A 19,936-nucleotide genomic window follows, 5' to 3' on the forward strand; every position below is an offset into this window, starting at 1 on the left:
GAGCTCTCTCATTTAATCCTCACTGTGATCCCAGAGATAAGTATCATTCTTCTTTCTACCTTATACATGAGAAGACTGAGGCTCAGAAAGTGAAGATAAATATCCCTGATGATACAGCTGGTAAGTGGCAGAGGGAGGAATCTGAACCAGGAAGTTTGGCTCCATAAACCCTCCCCCATGATATCCTAGGGATCCCTGGGCAGCACCAGTAGCTCAATGGAGGTTCGTGGCCATTGAATTAAAATAAAACTAGCTGCCATTGTTTTCTCTTGCCATATTCAGCTGCTTAGGGGGCAGAAACAGGTGAAACAGAGAGGTGGATTTAACTAAGCTTATAATTCAGCCAAGTGAGTGCAACAAAGAGAATGAGGGCAAAGGAAGGCAAGGGGGGTATGAGGAAGTGATTATAAGGAAGGACTGTGGGATCTGAGATGGACATGGAGGGAACAGAGGATATGAGAGTAGAGGCAATGTGAAGAATCAGTGGATTGGTGATTGGTGGGGCTGAGGCTGAGAAATTTCTAGAATCAGAGGACTGGAGAGAGTGGGCTGAATGGAGTAGAGAGAAAGTAGAAGCAGAATGGAAAAACTTTGAAATGCATATGGTTACTTACAAAGGCAAGATGTATGGATAGCTGAGGTAGGGCAAAGGACAAGAATATTGGAGAAGAGATCAAGAAAGTGAGAGGCCAGTTGGGGGAAGGATCCTCCACATGGGTTTGAAAATCACCAAGCATTATGGCAGGAGGCAGGTGTGACAGAGACCATGAGCCTGGTGCCAGAATCTTGAAAGAGGGGTGGTGAGTGACTCTGAGACCTTCAATTGACTGCAATGATGAAGAGAAGCTCATGATGCCATAATTTCAAGGAAGATAGGGGATCTTTAGGGAGGAGAAAGCTAACATTGATAGGAAGTAGCAATGAAGAGCAAACAGGACCTCTCCTCTTCTTCTGGACCCCATGGAAGCAGAGTCTTCTGGAAGAGCTCAACAAACAGATGAGTGCTATTCAAAGACAAGACTGCAGAGCAGCCAGTTTTGATGGTAATAGATGACACATCCAGGGAGGTACTGTGGAAGGTTTGAGTGCTTAGGATGCTGCTATTTTGGGTCAGGGTCAGTGATGGACAGAGCTCTGTGGGGCTACTCAAGGTGACAAGAAATGATCAGACCGAGCTTCTCATGGGGATCTGTGGCCATAGAGATGGAGGAGGTGATGCAATCAGTCCTAAATCTTTCTCAGCAGAGTGTGATGTGATAGTGATTGCCTGGGTGATGGGCAGTGCACAGAGTATGGTCAGTCTCCTGCTCCTTGTGTTGATGGTGGCATTGAACCCAGGAGAAGGGCCTGCAAAGAATTCGAGCACTGCCTAGCTCACTGTAAGTGCTCACTATACACCTAGTGCTGTGGCTTTTGTTACCCCACATAAACCCAACACTGTAGGTGTTGCACTCCTAACCCTTGCACTCCTAACCACCCCATCACCATATTCCCTCTGTTCTCTGGACTACCTGCTTCTCCCTTTCCCCTGGATACTTCTTCCTGTAGCTTCAGACTTGGCTTAGTCATTACTGTCCCTTGTGGCACCCAAACCTGTGCTGGATACATCTCTATGTCTCCCCACAGCATACCCTCTTTAGGCCCATACCACACTGTTCTGGATTACACATAATTTTCTGTCTCCATACTGGGCTGAAAGTTCTTAGAAGTATAGTTATATCCTAAATACTAGGATTGTGTATGATTTAGGTGCCCAACAGATGTGTTGAAAGAGGGAATGATTGGATGCATTTCTATTTGTTGAGGAAGGAAATGAGAACTGAAGTGCAGCTTGAAACGTTTAAAACCTGTTTAGGTTTTAAAACCTGAAAAACAATTTACCTAAAAAAATAGCCTCCCCATTCTGGTTTAGTGTTAGATTTTATAATTAGATATTATTTTATATGAAATGCCATAACCTTCTCTTTTCAAAAAATATCCCTGTGTTGGGGATAATGGGATATCACAAGTGATAACGTGTCTTTAGTGTACCTGGGTGGATTCACTGATTATATGCTTTTCTTCCAGGGGTAGATGAAAGGGGTAAGAAGGTGGTCAGTCCTGGGAAATAGTAAGTCTGCACAGGACACTGGATGTCTGAGAACAGGCAGGAGAGAGATAAAAAGATGAAAAGGAGGATTACAAAAAGGAGAAATAGAATGGTGCCAAAGTTTGCCTATGCCACAATCACACTGATGAAAAGCTAAAGTTCCTCCATGTTAGAATGGCTAAGCCCTCAAAGAGGCAGGTGATATTGACTGGGTATATCTGGGAAGCAGGTATGGATACGGAAGTAGTACACGGTACAGATATGGTTTGGGGACTACCCTGGAAAGAAAAGGTGGGTGTGCAGTTGTGAAGGCCAAGAAAAACAGAGGGGAATATTGCTTTCGGAAGGTGCTGCATTTAGAGCACTGCTGGGCTGGGGCTAGGCAATGCCACATTGACTTCAATTCACCTCAAAGAAGCTTTCATTTGCATCTCCGCAATGACAGCCACAGATGACAGAACCCAAGCCCTTAGGGGCAATGAGAGAAGTCATTCATGCCACGCCAGGAGCTTGATGTAATGCCAAGCCAGGGGATTAAAATGCAAGAGCGAGGCAGGAAGCTGTGGCCCAGAATGTTTTGAAGAGAAGGAAACAAGAGACATGCATGTGGAACGATCCTCTTTGAATACCACTGTGAGATGCAATTTTTAAGCTTGGATAAGTTGACCCCTGGCTCTACCCCCTGTCTTTCCTCCAAGCCAACAAGACCTTTGCAGGATCCATGCCACCACATGAGTGACTATAATTGTAAGGAATAACTTCTGGGAATAAAAAAGACAGCTTTCATAAGAAATGGGAAAACTTGCAGATGAGCCCGAAGGCCAGAGCTAATAGAAATGACATCATGAAGCAGTTTATATTACTTCTTTTTCTTGTGCTGCTACAAAAATCACTTCTCTTCATCATGGCTTTTTTGCAAAACATGCCTGGCTCTGGGACTTCTGTCTGCACACTCTTGTGAAAAGCATTTCATTACTACAGCACATGCCTAGATTGAAACAAGAATAATCGACTCTAACATTTAACTGTGAGTTTTGTTTTCAACTTCCATCATGCTTAGGCTTTGTTTTTCACACACTGAATTTTTATTCCCACAAAGTGACAAAGGAGATGGAACTTCTAGTTTTTGAGTTTCAGTACCATACTAACTTGGTCAAGCTCTCACAAGCATTATTTTATTCCATTCATACATCTATCTCATGGAGTATGTTTTGTTTTTTGTTTTGTTTTGTTTTGTTTTTCGATGAGTCCCAAAGGTTAAGTAATCTGCCCTACGTCACAGTGCTAGTAAGTAGTTCAGCCAGCCAGGGTTTCAGCTTAGTTTTTCTGATGTTGAATCTCATGTGTTATTCTCTAGATCATACTGGATGAGACCAATACCAATACACCAGTATTCCCAGTGAAAATCTAATAACAATATGTTGTCATGCATTACTTTCTTGCCCAAGGAAGGAGTCATTAGCTCAACAAGCATTTATTCCACAAATGCCCCAGTTTTAATATTAGGACACATAGCAACATATGAGCAAAACTGGGCATTCAAAAGCTAAAAAAGATGTGGTCCCTGATCTCAAAGAGCTTATAGAATGTGAGGCACATGTTCAAAAGAATGATTACTATAATGAAGTCTCACTTCCTAGTGGCCAGGGGCCATTTCAAGAAACCATAACACAGCAATAGAGCATGCACCTTCCTCAAAATTCCAGAGACCTACGTTTTAGACTAGCTTTGCCACTAACTCAGTTGGACCCTAGAAAGAGGGCTGATTCTCTGAACCTCTGCTTCTTTATCTACAAAAGGAGAAGATCTGTCCAGATCTGTGGCTGGCAAACCACTACATGACTGTGGGAAGGCAGAGTTATTACAAGGCATCCTTAATTCCACCGAGCCCCAAGTACTTGCTATAGACTAAGCACCTTGCACATTGATATACTGCACTTTCCAAATGTATGTAGATGTGGTTGTGGTTAATACAATTTAAATTAACATAATTTAATTAGCTCTATAAGAAAATATGTAAACTTTAGCTAGCCAATAGACACAAAGAGACAGAAATTTTAAGTATTGTTAAATTCATAGCAACTTTTGGTCCCTAGATATTTTCTCAAAGACATAATAAGAACAGTCCAATTACTATCAGGTGAAGTTCTAAAATTTTTTAGCATTGAAAAAGAGTCTACTCCAGGGGCCCCCTGAGTGGTTCAGTCAGTTTAACATCTGACTCTTGATTTTTGCTCAGATCATGATCTCACAGTGCTGAGATCATGCCCCATGTCGGGCTCTGTGCTGAGCATGGGGCTTGCTTAAGATTCTCTCTCTCCCTCTCCTTCTGTCCTTCCCCTGCTTGTGCATGCTCTCTCTCACTCATGCTCTCTCGCTCTCTCACTCTCTCGCTCTCTCGCTCTCACTCTCACTGTCTCTCAAAAAAAAATCTACTCAAAATGAATCATAGACCTGTATATAAAACATACAAGTATAAAACTCTTGGAAGAAAAATCTTTGTGGCTGTGGGTTAGGCAGAGGGCTCTCAGATATGACACCAACAGCACAGTTTACTAAAAAAATAACAATAACTTGATAAACCGGACTTCATTAAATAAAAACTTTTGCTCTGCAAAAATACATTGTTAAGAGAAGGATTCTTCTTCCAAGCCACATTGGGAGAAAAATACATGCAAATCACATATCTGACTTAGGACTTGTAAGCAGTACATAAGTTTTTAAAACTCTCAAAGATACAGTAAGGAAACAAACCACCCATTGAAAAAATAGGCCAACAATTTGAACAGATATTTAACCAGAGAAGATGTACAGATGACAAATAAACAAATGAGAAGATTCTTGACATCACTAGTCTTTAGGGAAATGAAAATTACAGCCAGGGTGAGATGCACTCCACACATATCAGAATGGCTAAAATAATTCTTTTAAAAGCTGACAGTACTAAGTAATGTTAAGGAAGTGAAACAACTTGAACTCTCGTGTATTGCTGGTGGGGTGCAAAATAGAATTGTCACTTTAAAAACTGCTCAGAAGTTTCTTATAAAGTTAAACAAATGCTTACCATATGACCTAGCAATCCCACACACCAAGAAATAGGTACACACAAAAACCCATATGTGAACTCTTAGAGCCTATGAAAACAACCCGAATTTCCTTCACCAGTTGAATGGATAAATGAACTGTATAGCTCCAAATAATGGAATACTACTCAGCAATGAAAAGGAATAAGCTACTGATACACGGAACAGCATGGATGAACCCCACATCCATTGTGCTAAGTGAAAGAGCCATATTCAAAAGGCTACACATACTGTGATTCCATGTATCTAATATTCTGTCTATTTCTGACAGAGGAAGAAGAAAGATCAGAGGACAAAGCAGTGCCCCCAAGTGTGCAGACACTCTTAAGTAAAATGTGGGCCCTCGCACACACCCCTCACCCACTTTTCCCACTACCCTCCTCCTACGTTCTTGGAAGCCTAGTCTATGTCACAGTATGCTCCTGTCACTTACACTATACCACACCTAGGACTCTCTCCCTCCCAGTCTTCTTCCTCCAAAGCCATCCCCTATTCATGAAATTCAAGCCACCATCCCTCAGCCTGTCCCAATTCTGCTCAGTTTTACCAGGAAAAAAACATGATTTATGTAATTGACACTAAGATTTGAATCACCACAGACAGCCCCTTTAATCTCTCAGAATTTTCATGCTTTTAGAGGTGAAATTTACAATCTCTATTTGATAGACCTTCAGACAATACTACTACAGGGTGAAATCACTTTTTTTAAAAAAATCAAACTGTTTTTATGGCTGGGACAGAGGGAGCTGTAACCTGGAGGGTGATGGTTTCGGCAGGACCCTTGCCCCTCAGTACCCTGATTCTCACAGCTTTTTCCTTGCTCCTGCTTCTGAGTCTGAGGGTTTGCCGCTTCATCATAGTTCAAGGAGCAACCTGGGGCAGCAATAGAGGAAACAGGGGCTCCAAGGGAGCAGGGGTGGTGAATCTGGATGGGGGGTGGGGAGCAGGGATGTCTTTGATGGTTGTTGTTTGAATGCATGAGTTACTTAAAACTAGCATTAGGAGAGCAGAGCCTGTCTATGTTGACTTCATAGGACTGAGGAAAAAGCAACTTTCTGCTAAATAAAGCTTAAGCCCTCCACTGGCACATTTTTAATTTGCTTTCTTTTCATTCTATTCAAATGACACACTTCAAAAATAATAAACCTTGATTCCGGTTAACATTTTAATTATTTTGAATGTCCAGAAGGGCTATTTGTAGGCATTCAGATTAGATTTTAAAATCACTGTAGTTTGATATTTTACTAAGAGTTTTAGAATCTTAATTTTTGCAAAACAGATTCTAATTAAAATAAAGACTTGTTGGGATACAAATGAAACATATAGATTTAATTTACCATGACAACAAACTTTGCAGAGGGTCTGGTACCAATAGAGTTAAAAATGTAGCAGTATAATTAGAAGGGTTACATTTTACCATTTATAGTTACACACAGAAAAATATAACTGTAGTTGCCATGGCAACTCACATCTCAATCAGGATTTTCTTTCCTCCTTCAACTCTACCAATCAACTCACTGACAATAAAAACCACTGAAGAAGAGGTTGAACAAATACAGATGAGAAAATATAAAAGTACATAGCAAGCATTTAACTATGTGGTAATTTCCTAGGGAAATTTCTTAGGTGTGTTTCCACTATTTTAATTTTATTGGAAGCTATGTATTTTCTTCTCTGTGTTCCGAAACAATTCCAGAAAAAACCAGATTGGTGTTTTGGTAGTGGTGGTGGTGGTGGAATTGGCTTCATCAGTGGTCCTGAATCGCCATAATGGGTAACATCATAAACATTCTTATTGTCTGTTCAGAAACTACCTTAATTCAGCTTCACTAAGTTTCTTAAATGAGCTCCACATGCCATTTAACCACGGGCTCTCTAAGTCACATAAAAACATAGGAACACTTGAATGTATCATAAACAGAATACAAACATTGAACAGTTGGTTCTGAAATTGGAAGTAACTTCAACATCAACTTCCTAGAAATGCTGTGTCCATATTTCATCAGGATGTGACTGAATATCTCCCATGAATGGAGTCTATTGTCCATGCCCTGGCTCAAGGCTGGCAAAGGTTATCTTATCAATCTTGTGAAGGACTCAAAAATGAGGAAAAGTTTAACAACTTGAAAACTGAAGGCATACACTAGCAATTGCTAACAAATTGCTTTCTGATTCATATTCAAAAAGCAGAAAGTGGGAAAGGCAGACTTCACTGGCTCTTACCTAATAATTATCCACAGCGATGACATTTGTACTTTCTATGATATATATCACAATCTCAAGCACAGCCAGAGCTCAAATTACACAATAGCAAAGCATTAACACAAAAAAAGAAGCATGATATTCTGAAAAGGTACCTAAGCTTATCACAAATTATAAATGTATATCTATAAATGGTTATCTAGACATTTTTCGAAATGACATTGAATTTGTAATTACTAGATTTCCTGCTATGACTAAACATAACTGATAAAGAAGAATGCAGAGAATGCTTCTTGGATAGAAGTTCCATAGTTCTATACACACACACACACACACACACACACACACACACACACACACAAACATACACACACGGACACACACACCATGCTCTCTGGTATTAGAACATTTGCCCCTCCTCTCCTTTCTTCTTGGAATGGTTCTACCCCTACCACATCTCTGCACCTAGCTTTCTCTTGCTTACTCTTTAAGGTTTACCTTAAGCATCTCTTTTAATCCTACTATACCTCGAACACATTCTCTACTGTCTCCCTCTCCTTGGTCCACATATTTTGTGGCTATTGCAACTTCTGTGTTTATCATACCCTCAAGGACTCACTCTTAACTAGGGCCAGTCTTCATGTTTAGTACTCCTGGCTCAAACTGACTCCCTTATACACTTTGTCTTTCTTGAAATTGGGACTAGGTCTTACACATCTCTGTATTCCTGGCTTTTAGCAAAGTGAGCTCTTAGCATTTAGTCAGAGATCAACAATTGTTTTGGAAAGACAGAGAGACAGACACAGACACAGAGACACAGATACAGACAGGGGAAATGAGGGGAGATTATATATGTCTATTATATATATATATATATATATATATATATATATATATATATATATATAGACACACACACACACACACTATATATACACACTATATATATGCATATACATATACACACACTATATATATAATTAATATAATATAAGCTATATATTATATATATAAACACACACACATATATATAGTCCTCATAATTTAAGCATATAGAATAAGCCTAACAACAAAAAGATAAATATGATAATGGGTTGAGGGAATCCCGTATTTTGTAGTTACTGAGAAACATTACAAAACATTTATCAATATGTACTTATTGATAAGTTACTATGGATGAAGTCATACGGATGACTCAAAAAATTATAAGACGATGCCATCTAGCTAAGTACACCATGAAAATAAGTAATGTTCTAAGGTAATGCACAATTAGTTGCCAAGTGAGAATTGCAGACAATAAGCTTTCTGAATTCAGATGACAAAAATAATCTCGTGGGCTGAGAAGGGTATGTGGTGGAAGTAAGATTCATACCAGACTTTGAAGGATGATTGATTTTGGATGTAGAATGTATCCATTCACTCTGCCTCGCCACAACCAACCTCGTATTACACTTCATCTTTACCATGTAATTGCACTAGTTACAGTCTCATTTTCTGGTTCCTCCCTCAACCCCTTATGTGTAGACACACATCAAGGTTCCACTTTCATTGTCTTCAAATTTAGTATTTTCTCCATAGGTAACTTCACTTTGAAGATACCATATTTAAAATCTCTGGGATCATTCCCAAACCTGGATCTCTGGCACCAACCTCTTACCTGAGCACCTCCCTCATTTCTCACTGTTCGGTAATTACCTCCACAAATATATCCTTTTGGTATCCCAGACTGTACCTGCTCAAATCAATGACAGCCTCTAAAGACCAATTGTGTATCCCACTCTGCTCCTGTTTCTTCCTGTACTGATCGGTGGCATCACTACACTTAAAATCACCCTGGGCTTGAAATCTTAGTATTATGTAATTCCTCTCTTTCCCCCAAATGCCACATCTCTTTCAGGACCTTTTCCCTGAACCCCCTTCTAGAAGCTTTCCCCACCACATCAGAGCTCCCAGAGAATGTTGATGCTTTTCTTATGATACCATAGCTGATCTTGTGTTGTGATTATTTGTGCATCCATATTATCCAACTTTGAGAGCAAAGGACCCCAAACCCCTGCGGCCATGCTGCTGAGGGCATCACCTGGATAGGAAAGCCCCCTCTGTGAATTTCCTTTTCTTTCAGAGTTCCCTTGCCCTCCTTCCCTTCTGATGGCAGCTCCTGTGCAGTTGTTTTGGAAAGTTTTATGCCCAGACTGGCTCCCCAGGCAAACCCATCAAAGCACCATCCAAATAAGGCTCAGAGTGTGCAACTGCCCCCCAGTGGTCATATTTTTTTTTCTTGATCAGCATCCAGATCCCTCAAACTCACTATGATGACTATTGAATAAGAGAAATACAGGAGATAGGCCAGTGACAGTTTTGATGATTTAAGTGTGGATGACTGAATGTTTATATTATTGTGACACAAAATAATTTTATGTTATAAAAGGTAGGATAAAGTGCCTCTCAAAGAGTAACTATATCATCGTGTTTGGTGGTGGGGATGAGATTCTCTGAGGAGAGCCTGGCACAGCAAAGAGAGAACTAGACCACCCACACAAATAATGAATATAAAACTGAGGAGTGGAAGTAAGAGGGGAGAGGAGAATGTGGGGGTGGGGGAGAGAAAAAGAGAGATGGAAGAAAGAAGGCATGAGAGGCTACTGAGCAAAAGTAGAGAAATGTCAGCCAAGATGAAATAACCAATAACAGGTGTGGTCAAAGAACTAAAGAACAGGAATTTGTAAAATCACATTTGACCTAGTTTGGTCTGGGCTTCTACAATGGACTGTTAGCAGTTCATTTTTATTAAAATCTTATACAAGTGGTATTGGGACAAATCAAGGCGGGAAGCTGCCGTCTCCTATACCTGAGTTAGTGTGAAGCAGACAGAACAGAACAGACATGAGTCAGAAGTGATATTCTGAAGAGAAACTAAATGAAAATATGGCCACAGGAACATAAGGGCCCCAACTGGCGGAGAAGATAGGATAAGCAGACATGACCTTATACGCTAAGGGTCTATAGAAGGTATGGTGCATTTAAAACCAATTACCTGACTAGAACAGAGAGCAAAGTGGAGTTATGAGGGATGGAAGCCAGGGAATAGCAGGCGGTCAGTGCTAAGGATGGGAGTCTTTATTTTAAGAACAATGATAAGTCATATTTTTCTTTAGGAGGGTGACGTGTTTCAATTACCTTTTATAAATATCACTTGGGCAGCTGTGTGGAGAAGAGATCAGGGCAGTGGGTATCAGGGTGGATGAAGGGAGAATATCCAGGCAGCTACTACTGGAGTCCAAAGGAGATATGATGAAAGAAATGAAGGAGGTATATGGATGCAAGAGTCATTCTGGAGCTAAATTGATAAGATTTACTAGATGGATTGGATATTGATGATTAAGCAAAGAAAAATGTGAACAATAAGTTCAAGTTTTCAAGAGTGTCAACAGGCCGAAGGATAATGTTATTAATTAAGATAGAGCACCAGGTTAGTGTGAAAAATTATGAATTTCCTTTTAAACATGTTAGGTTTGCAATGCTTTTGAAAATTTAAATGAAGGTGTTGAGCAGGCAGTTGGCTATCTAAAGTAACTCAGAGAAGAGGTGTGGAGTGGATATAAATGAAGGAGTTAAGAGCACACACATGGCCATTGAAGCTTTGGGCATGGGTGACCTGTGGAGGGGGAAAATACAGAATGAGAGGAAAGGAAGTACTTTGAGGTTTTAGGAGCATCAACAATTAAGGATTGGTAAAGAAAGGATGAGATAGTAAAGGAGACTGAGAAAGAATGGTTAAAGAAATGAAAGCCAGGAGTATATTTGGGATGGGGGATGGGGGGGGAGGAGAAGTTTCTCAAAAGATAGAAGAGAAATATCTGAAAGGCAAAAACAGCCAGTGATGCCTTTTGAAAGGTCAAGTAGTCACAGAGGCTGATATGTCAGCAAGAATTTATCAGAAGGTCATTAGTGACCTTGAGGAGAGCTGTTTCTGTGAACTAATGATGATGAGAACCAGAAAATAAAGATGGCAAGTATCATCAATTTTTCTGAAAATTTTGGTTGTGATGAAGAGATCAGGTGCCTGTCAAATGAATTTGTATAATTAGGCTATTAATTTTTAAGAAGTTTATACTTTAAGATGAAAGGGGTTTGAACATGGAAAGAGAAGGAAACCAGTGAAGCAGGGATTTGATCACAGAGGTAGGAGGAGAGACAGATGACAGTAACAGGGAAGAGCAATTATAAAAGCTAAAATCTTGATTCAGTCTTAATTAAAATGAAAAGAAATTATAAGTTCTGGGGGAACTGGATAAGAAGATTTCAAAAGAAATAATCTTGTTGACGTAGCTTGGTCATTTAAAATGCTATGCTGGTTGTTTCCCTTCTGACAAAAGAAGGTAGAGGAGGTCAGAGAATATTTTCATCCCAATGACCAAGGAGCTGCCTTAGAAACCAGCTAGAAAAGTTTTGACTTAAGTTCCAAAATTTACATGCTATGTCTTATTATCATGAATTATAGCTTCTCTCTTTAATCTTATTTTTTTTTAAAGGCAAGAGGCTTTCAAAGATATTTAACTCTTAACTCCAAAATTCTGTTTGATCCCCAGATCTTAACCTCTCACCATAAAACTAATGTATATCATACATAAAATGATACCTGTTTGAAAAAAATGCTTTTTTTCTCTCTGTTTGGTATAATATATGGTTATTTTAGAAAATTAAATTCTCTCATTTAATCTCTAATTGAACTCACCAGTCTCATGCTAATTGATACAGAATTACATGCAGCTATAGTTATAGGTGTAGATGCAGAAATAGATATAGACATAAACACAATCTTATATAGTCTTAGCTATAGATAGATGTATACATATAAATATAGATAAAGGTGTGATATCATGGGTTCTTCTGCTGACAAAAAAGCTTGACACCCTTCTTAAGGCAGCTTACATCAAACCTGTAATAGATTTTAATCCAAATACAATCCCAACACAAATTTTTAATCTAAACACAAATAAGTTTGATTTTTCCATATTCTGTAAGTCAAGAAAGGAACAACTGGGGGAATGGGGATGATCCATGGTGTCAAAGGCCACAGAGAGGTCAAGGGGGGAAAAGGTTGAAGAAAAGGACTCACTCCCACAATGGCTGGGAAGTCTGGCGGTCTTTTCAAATGTGCTGCAAAGACAGGGGTGTGTGAGAGAAAATGAAATCTCTGGGAAAGATTTGGTGATGGGAAAAATGAAGGTTCACAAAATGAACAGAAAAGAGAGTAAGAGTGTTAGTATTAAGGGGCAATTCTGTTACAGAAGACATGAGAAAGGGAAAAGAGAGGAGGAGACAAGTGTATAAGTGAGGGATAAGGGAAATAAGGTTAGCACTGAGCTATTAGCTAGTATTAAAAACCATAGTCCCCCATTTTTATATTTTTGACCTATTTTCATTTTCTTTGTGTTCTTCTGGGGACAAAGATTTCTTTTTTAAGCCTTTGCTTCTTTTATCATTTAATAATTGCTTCTATTTTTCAGCTTTGACTAAAAAGGCTCTTTTTCAGCCCTAGGAATACACTGGCATTAAAGGTGAGAAACAGAAGCTTACTCTGAGCTCTTCCAAAGAAAAGCATTTTAGAAATCAAAGGCATTGCTGTATTGTTATTATTCCCTCCTTCCCCTGAAAGCTTGGCATGACATTAGCTCTGATCCTCAAAGAGAAATCTTTCAGTTTAGCCATTATATTAATAATCTGTGCCTCTAAAAAAAGGAATGGATAGCTAAATTGATCAACCTAGTCCAATAATCTTCTCTTTCCCTTAGTTCTGGTGCTATGGACCTAATCCAGGAAATAGAAATAGGAGCATTGTGACTCATTTTATCTTCCATGTAAATTACATCCAGCAATGCATAAATTGTAAGGGCATATAGCCAAGCACTACCAGTTCTATGCAAACAGAGATCCAGAAGCTCAATGGGCATTGAAAGCATGAGATAGTAACTCATGAATAATCCTTCTGTATTTTTACACAGTTATATAACCAGTTTCTAATTGCAATGATAATTTACATTAATATTGGAATAATACATAGAAGATGAACATAAGTTTTTGGAGATAATAAATATTTCTAAGTACCAGTTATTATCTATTAATACAAAATTGGATGGGTCTTAAAATACTCAGGAAACAATAGTAACTACCAAAACTCCTAGTTAATATTTCCCCCACTTCGGTAGCTCCATGAAAGGTATCACTCATAAAGAGAAAGCTAACTGCCTGAGGGAAAAGAAGGTTATAAACTAGAAACATAATCCATACTTGGCAGTTCATATAATTGGAAGTCACCTATAGATGAGGAGGCTTAAAAAGAAAATATTTTAACAGATAAGGTAGATGTAATTCCAAGTTGTGATTGTTCAACATGTTTAATAATTATGCATATATGAATAATATCAAATATATGCAAATATATTTTCTGCACAGCAGATGAAAATTTTGGGAAATAAAGCAATCTAATACTAAACAAACACATTGTTTAATAAACTCTTGTTTCCAATTGTTGAATTGGAAAAGGAAGACCCATTGGAACACGGAAATGTTTGGTGGAGATATTCTAGGGGCTGATGACATAAAAAAACAATTTTGGATCCCCTAAAGCAAAACCAAATCAGAGACTTATTTTTCTTTGTGTGGTAGAGATGGCATAGACTGTAGGAGTTCTCCACATGTGTCTGCTTCTTTGAAGGTCATGGTAGGCTCCATTTTTGTGCACTGATATACCCCCAGATCCTAGAACAATATCTGGCACACAATAATCACCCAATAAGTTAAATGATTGTTGACATTCCTAGCATGGATTTTGTAGAACAAGGTGCCCTCCACATGGTCTATAATTTTAGTTATAATTATTGCTAGTGACAAAACATTGAAGTATAAACAACCCTTTTATCCCTTAAAGTTTACGAAGAACTTGCCAGTCATATCCTCACCCAGTCATACTGGTTCATCACAGCCTGGAGGCAGTGGTGCACCGGGAGTCCATAGCGGAGCCCAGCCTGGTGCTGGACTCCGTTCTCTCCTCTGCTGCTTGTATGGGTTGAATTGTGTGCCCCCAAAATTCATATGTTGAAGCCCTAACCCACAGTGCCTCAGATGCAACTTTATTTGGAAATAGGGACAACGCAGATGTAATTAGTTAGGTTAGGAGGAGGTCATAATGGAGTAGAAAGGGCCACGTATGTTATATGACTGGTATTCTCTTAAGAAGGGGAAATGTGGACAGACAAGCCCTCAGGGAGAACACCATCTAAAGATGGAGGGAGAGATCTGGATGATGCTTATACCAACTCAGAAATGCCAAAGGGTGCCTGAAAACCACCAGAAACTGGGAGAGAGTGTAGAATAGATTCTCCCTCTCAGTGCTCAGTGGGAACCAACCTTGCCGAAGTCTCGGTCTTGGACTTCTAACCTCTGGAACTGTGACAAACATTTTTGTTAAGCCACCCAGTCTGTAGGACTTTGTTACAGCAGCCCTTAGCAAACGAATACAGCTACATATTCCTTGCAGACTTCCTACCAGACGCACTGGTACCCTGACCTCACTCCCACTGGGCACCGTCTTATTCAGCACTCAGAGTTCACAAGACAGCCTCCGATTTATTGCAAAGATTCTGCAATTATACATTGTCAAATTCCAACACATTCTTCCATCAAGTTACCCAGCAATTACACCTGACACCTTTCCCTTACCTTCTGCTTGCTCCCATGCTTGGAGTGGCACTGCAACCAGGAGGAGGTGGCGGAAACCAGGACTGTCTGTTAGGAAACGACATCATTGATAAACATGGTGCTTGAAAGACCTGATCCCACCCACATGTCTACCAGGAAAGGCTGAAAATAATTTGACAGTTAAAAGGCATTGAGATGTCTTTTCTATAAGCCTTGGAAATAAAATGAAAACTATTTCATCAACTCAATAGGAAGTAACTAGCCTACAATCTAGGCTCTCTGCTCACAAGTAAGCTCCTTTCCCTGCTTTCCTGACATGAATATGTGGACATTTCTTAAAGAGAAACATGAAAAGAATCTGGAAAATAATATTTGTTAAATCTAACTAGTGGGTTCATCAGTGTTTATCATCAACATACTTCTTTTTCTCTTTATTTTTTTGCATATCTGAAATATTTTATAATAAAAAACAATCTACTCTAAATATGGTTTTTAAAAAGCTACATGATAAAAATCTCTGAAAGTAAGAATAATGAAAACATATGTGAATGTCACAGTAATATTAACCTCAATTATATATACATATATGTATATAAATATATATCTGTGTATATGCATAAATATAAACACATGAATATCCAATTAGAAAGATGTCTTCACATTCCCAGGATGTAATTTTAACTGATAGAGATAGCTAAGGGCTCTGTCAAAAAGACTTAGATATGGACCAAAAATAAAGACATTCAGAGGAGAGTGACATATCAGAGGAAAGCCCAGAGAAGGAAAGTCTGGGATAAGGAGAGAAGGAGAGCTGGCTTTAAATTTCTGAAGCAGGTCTATTCTCTGAGGCACTACAGGACTGAACTAAGATTTTTTTTGTTTTGTTTTGTTTTTTATTCTTTTTTTTTTAATTTTTTTTTTTTACTGTTTATTTTTTATTTTTGAGACAGAGACAGAGCATGAACAGGGGAGGGGCAGAGAGAGAGAGGAGACACAGAATCTGAAACGGGCTCCAGGCTCTGAGCTGTCAGAACAGAGCCCAACGTGGGGCTCAAACCCATGAACTGTGAGATCATGACCTGAGCTGAAGTCGGACGCTTAACCGACTGAGCCACCCAGGCGCCCCTGAACTAAGATTTTAAAAATGGGCATAAATCAAAGCATATTTCAGCTCAATGTAAGTAGTCAATGCTACTCACAAGAGCTAGTCAAATGTATATCACAAAAATAAGAGTCTTATTGCTGGCTTCAATGATCCTGAATTATGTCTAACCTGCCAGAGGAAAGATTCTTGCAGTGGGTAGGAGATGTGAAATTTGGGTCCAAGAGAAAGGTGATCACATTTTCTGAGACTCTGCAGACACAACCAGAATTCCAGCTACAGAAGCATTTTTGGCAAATATCCAGTCTATCAACAAACATTGAACACCTACCCTACACTAGGCACGGTCCTAGGTGCAGGCAAAGAAAATAAAACATTTTAGAAGTACTGAAGTTCATGAACTTGTTTTTCATTGGATCATGATTCACTAGCACCGTGTTCTCTTCAGCAAGCAAAAATTGCTTCCACCGTCACGCTCTGTCTCATGAAGAATATTCTGCCACCACAGGTCTACCTAAATAAATCGAAGTCAGCACAAGCAGAAGGTGGGAGGCCAGGCAGAGGATTTCAGAGAAGGAAGAAATAAACACACAAACACAGATTGATGTCTCAAGATAGGGCCTTTGACTCTACTTGGAAATAGGGTCAACACAATCTGCAGAGGAGGCAGCAGCAACGCAGGCTGAACGCAGGAGCATGGCAACATTTGTCCACACCACAGCCATTATTTCAGGGTAAGGCATCCCCTGTCACAGGGCTCTACTAAAAGTGCTACCTGAGGTAGCTTACCCTTTGGTGACCTCTGTCATTGAAAATATTACCTAGGTATTCAAGACCCCAAGGGAGCTGGAGAAAAGACTGCATCTTTGAAAAGGAAATTAGGGGGAAAAGGAACAAAGTTTGAGGACATCAGAATCCAGTAGGCATTGGATCCCTCAAAAGGGAGGAAGAAACAATGATGAGAGAGCAACTTCTGAATGCTGCCTGCAGATCTTGGTAGATGATTTGGTTCAGAAATTAATAAAATACAGCCCTCTCCAGAATATCGACAGGAGGCAGATACAGCAAGCCCATCATACCTCTTTTTCTTTACAGGAGTTGTAGCAGAGGCAGGAGCCGGGGGGTTGGTGGTGTTTCCACTGAACGAACCTCCAGTTTGCCTGTGTAATCACAACAAACCACATTCTTGAAACTTTTTTATGCGGTCCCACCTTTGAAAGGTCTTATAATCTACTCATATTCCCACCTACTCTCTAACCACCACAAAATGTTTCAATGACAAAGGAAGGACAGAAAACAAGTTCTTCCTTAGTGTACCTATTTTATGAATCCTCAGGTCCTCATCTAAGTAATTAGAACTGAAGGAACTGAATTAAGTCATTCATTATATGACATTGTGTGTCTGAAATCCAGACCAACGAATTCTCATGTGCTCTGGGTTCATAATATATATTTAATATTGTATATATTGTGACTAACAGAATTATATTGCAATTTTTTGCATTAAAAGCACTAGGCTGTTGGGGCACCTGGGTGGCTCAGTCCGTTAAGTGTCTGACTTCGGCTCAGGTCATGGTCTTCACAGTTTGTGAGTTCGACCCGTGTCAGGAACTGTGCTGACAGCTCAGAGCCTGGAGCCTGCTTCAGATTCTGTGTCTCCCTCTCTCTCTACCCCTCCCCATCCCTGCTCATGCTCTGTCTCTCTGTCTCTCTCAAAAATAAATAAACATTAACAAAAAATTTTAAAGCACTAGGTTGTTTAAGAAAACATTTAAAAATCACACCATTTTAAATCTCTATTTAGCATTTATTAATGTACATAGACCTTCAAAAAAAAAAATGGAAGTGACCCAGGCCTGGTTCAACTACTGACAGGTGTGCTCCAACATGAAAATTCCTTAATTTTAAACAAAAATTTAAAAACCAACCCTGTTTTCAAAAATCCACCTAGTTTGGCTGTTTATAATCACCACTAGTACGTTCCAGAGAGAATGTACTTCATCTAAACAGATTGCTAGCAAATCTATGATTTCATGACTCAGATGAATTGTAACATGATGGGTGTTTTGAAAGACAAGTGATAGTGGTCATAAAAACAAGGAAAAATAAAGTTCTGTGGGGGAAAAATAAACAATAAAATATACAATGGGAATTAGGGAGGGCACTTGTTGTAATGAGCACTGGGTGTTGTATATTAAGTGATGAATCACAAAATTCTACACCTGAAACCAGCATTACATGTATGTTAACTAACTGGAACTTAAGTGTTAAAGTCCAAATAGTAAATATTTAAAGCTTCGTGGACCATTTCCTTCTTTCTACCTAAACTCTGAATAAGCAACAGGAGGGTGATTTTGTTATAGTTGAAACTTTGGCCTGAGCAGGGTATACCTGGTTTATCTTGAACACATACAAAGAAATACACTTTATTCTTAAAATGTAACTTCAGTCAGTACATACGTCTTTGCTGCTTCTGGTGATCGAAACGTGGACGTGTTTCTGGTAAAAAAAAAAAAAAAGAAAAAGAAAGGGGGGGCAAAAATTTGAGCAGCCACAAAGAATAAGTACTTGCATCAATTTGCAACTGTCCATGAATTTAGAATTGTTATTTAAAGTTAGACATTATTTGATAGAAAGAAAAAGAAAGCATCAGTATTTGAATCAATTTGATAAGGTGATCTTTTTGCCTTATGCTAGATTCTAAAGGAAATCTTTTTATATCAGAAAATTCAGTATCGTTTAAGCCCAATGCTTTTATTTGTGGAGTTCAGGGATTTTCTTTAGCAATAAGAATGTAAAATTGGCATTTACATGTATTTCACACTCTTGTCACCAGGATGACTTAAAACAAAAACATGAATGTCATAAGAACAATGACCTGAAGCAAGGGCTCTCTTGATTTTTAAGCAAGGCAACAAAGATTTTCTATTTCTCTAACCATGAGGAGGAACAATGGTTTTCACTCCAGAATTTTTGTGTTTAAAAAATGGAGGATAAGAATTTACAGAAAGATATCAAGTAGGACAGAAGAATTGTAAGTAAATAAGTAATGCTTAGAAAACTATTGTACTTGGGTCTTTCCCAAAGTCAATAGATACTGGTACCTATTGGTTAGTCGGTTATCCAAGGTATTGGCCTTATATGTGTTAGTGGCATCATTTCTGTCTGAGATCCTTTATAAAGAAACAAGACAAAAGTTTGGATGAACATTCAGATCATTAAAGTCCTTTCAGACCTTTTTCACGAAAGAATAACTTCACAATATAACCTTTCACTAGTAAAGAGATTTGTTTTCAGGTGTTACATTTTAGAATAGTTTGCAATTAAACAAAAACTACTTAAACCAAAATCTATTTATGAAGCTATTTTGATACAGCTTGGAATTTTTTAAATTTATGTTTTTCTACTAGCCTCTCTGATTCACTGAGCATTTAACTCACTATTTTATATTCTTTATTGTTTAATAATACAGTTGACCCTTGAACCACACGGATTTGAATGGCGTGGGTCCACTTATATGCAGAATTTTTTGATAAGTACAGTACAGTATTGTAAATGTATTTTCTCTTCCTTATGATTTCCTTAATAACATTTTCTTGTTTCTAGCTTACTTTATTGTAATGATTCAGGATAGGATAAATATAACACACAAAATATGTGTTAATCAACTGTTTATGTTATCAGAAAGGCTTCTGGTCAAGAGTAGGGTATAGTAGTTAAGTTTTGGGAGTCAAAAGTTATATGTGGATTTTCAATTGC

General features: G+C 38.7%; 1 protein-coding gene across 19 annotated transcripts in view; it reads right to left on the reverse strand.

Moving 5' to 3' along the window:
• The window catches only part of SCEL (sciellin), a 176,249-nt gene that overhangs the window by 65,393 nt on the left and 90,920 nt on the right, over window positions 1-19,936 (reverse strand). For 15 of the 19 annotated variants that reach the window (XM_086709977.1, XM_086710031.1, XM_086710004.1 and 12 more), the window contains 4 exons: window positions 19,282-19,350; window positions 18,638-18,676; window positions 17,257-17,337; window positions 15,097-15,162 (listed from right to left, as the gene is read on the reverse strand). In XM_086709977.1, coding sequence (XP_086566103.1) covers window positions 15,097-15,162; window positions 17,257-17,337; window positions 18,638-18,676; window positions 19,282-19,350 — 255 coding nt within the window. The remainder of the gene's footprint in view (window positions 1-15,096; window positions 15,163-17,256; window positions 17,338-18,637; window positions 18,677-19,281; window positions 19,351-19,936) is intronic. The other 4 variants (XM_086710071.1, XM_086710026.1, XM_086710077.1 and 1 more) reach the window with 2 other exon arrangements.

This window comes from Puma concolor, chromosome A1, assembly GCF_028749965.1.
Source record: "Puma concolor isolate L17-30 chromosome A1, mPumCon1.1.hap2, whole genome shotgun sequence".
Classification (NCBI taxonomy): Eukaryota; Metazoa; Chordata; class Mammalia; order Carnivora; family Felidae; genus Puma; species Puma concolor.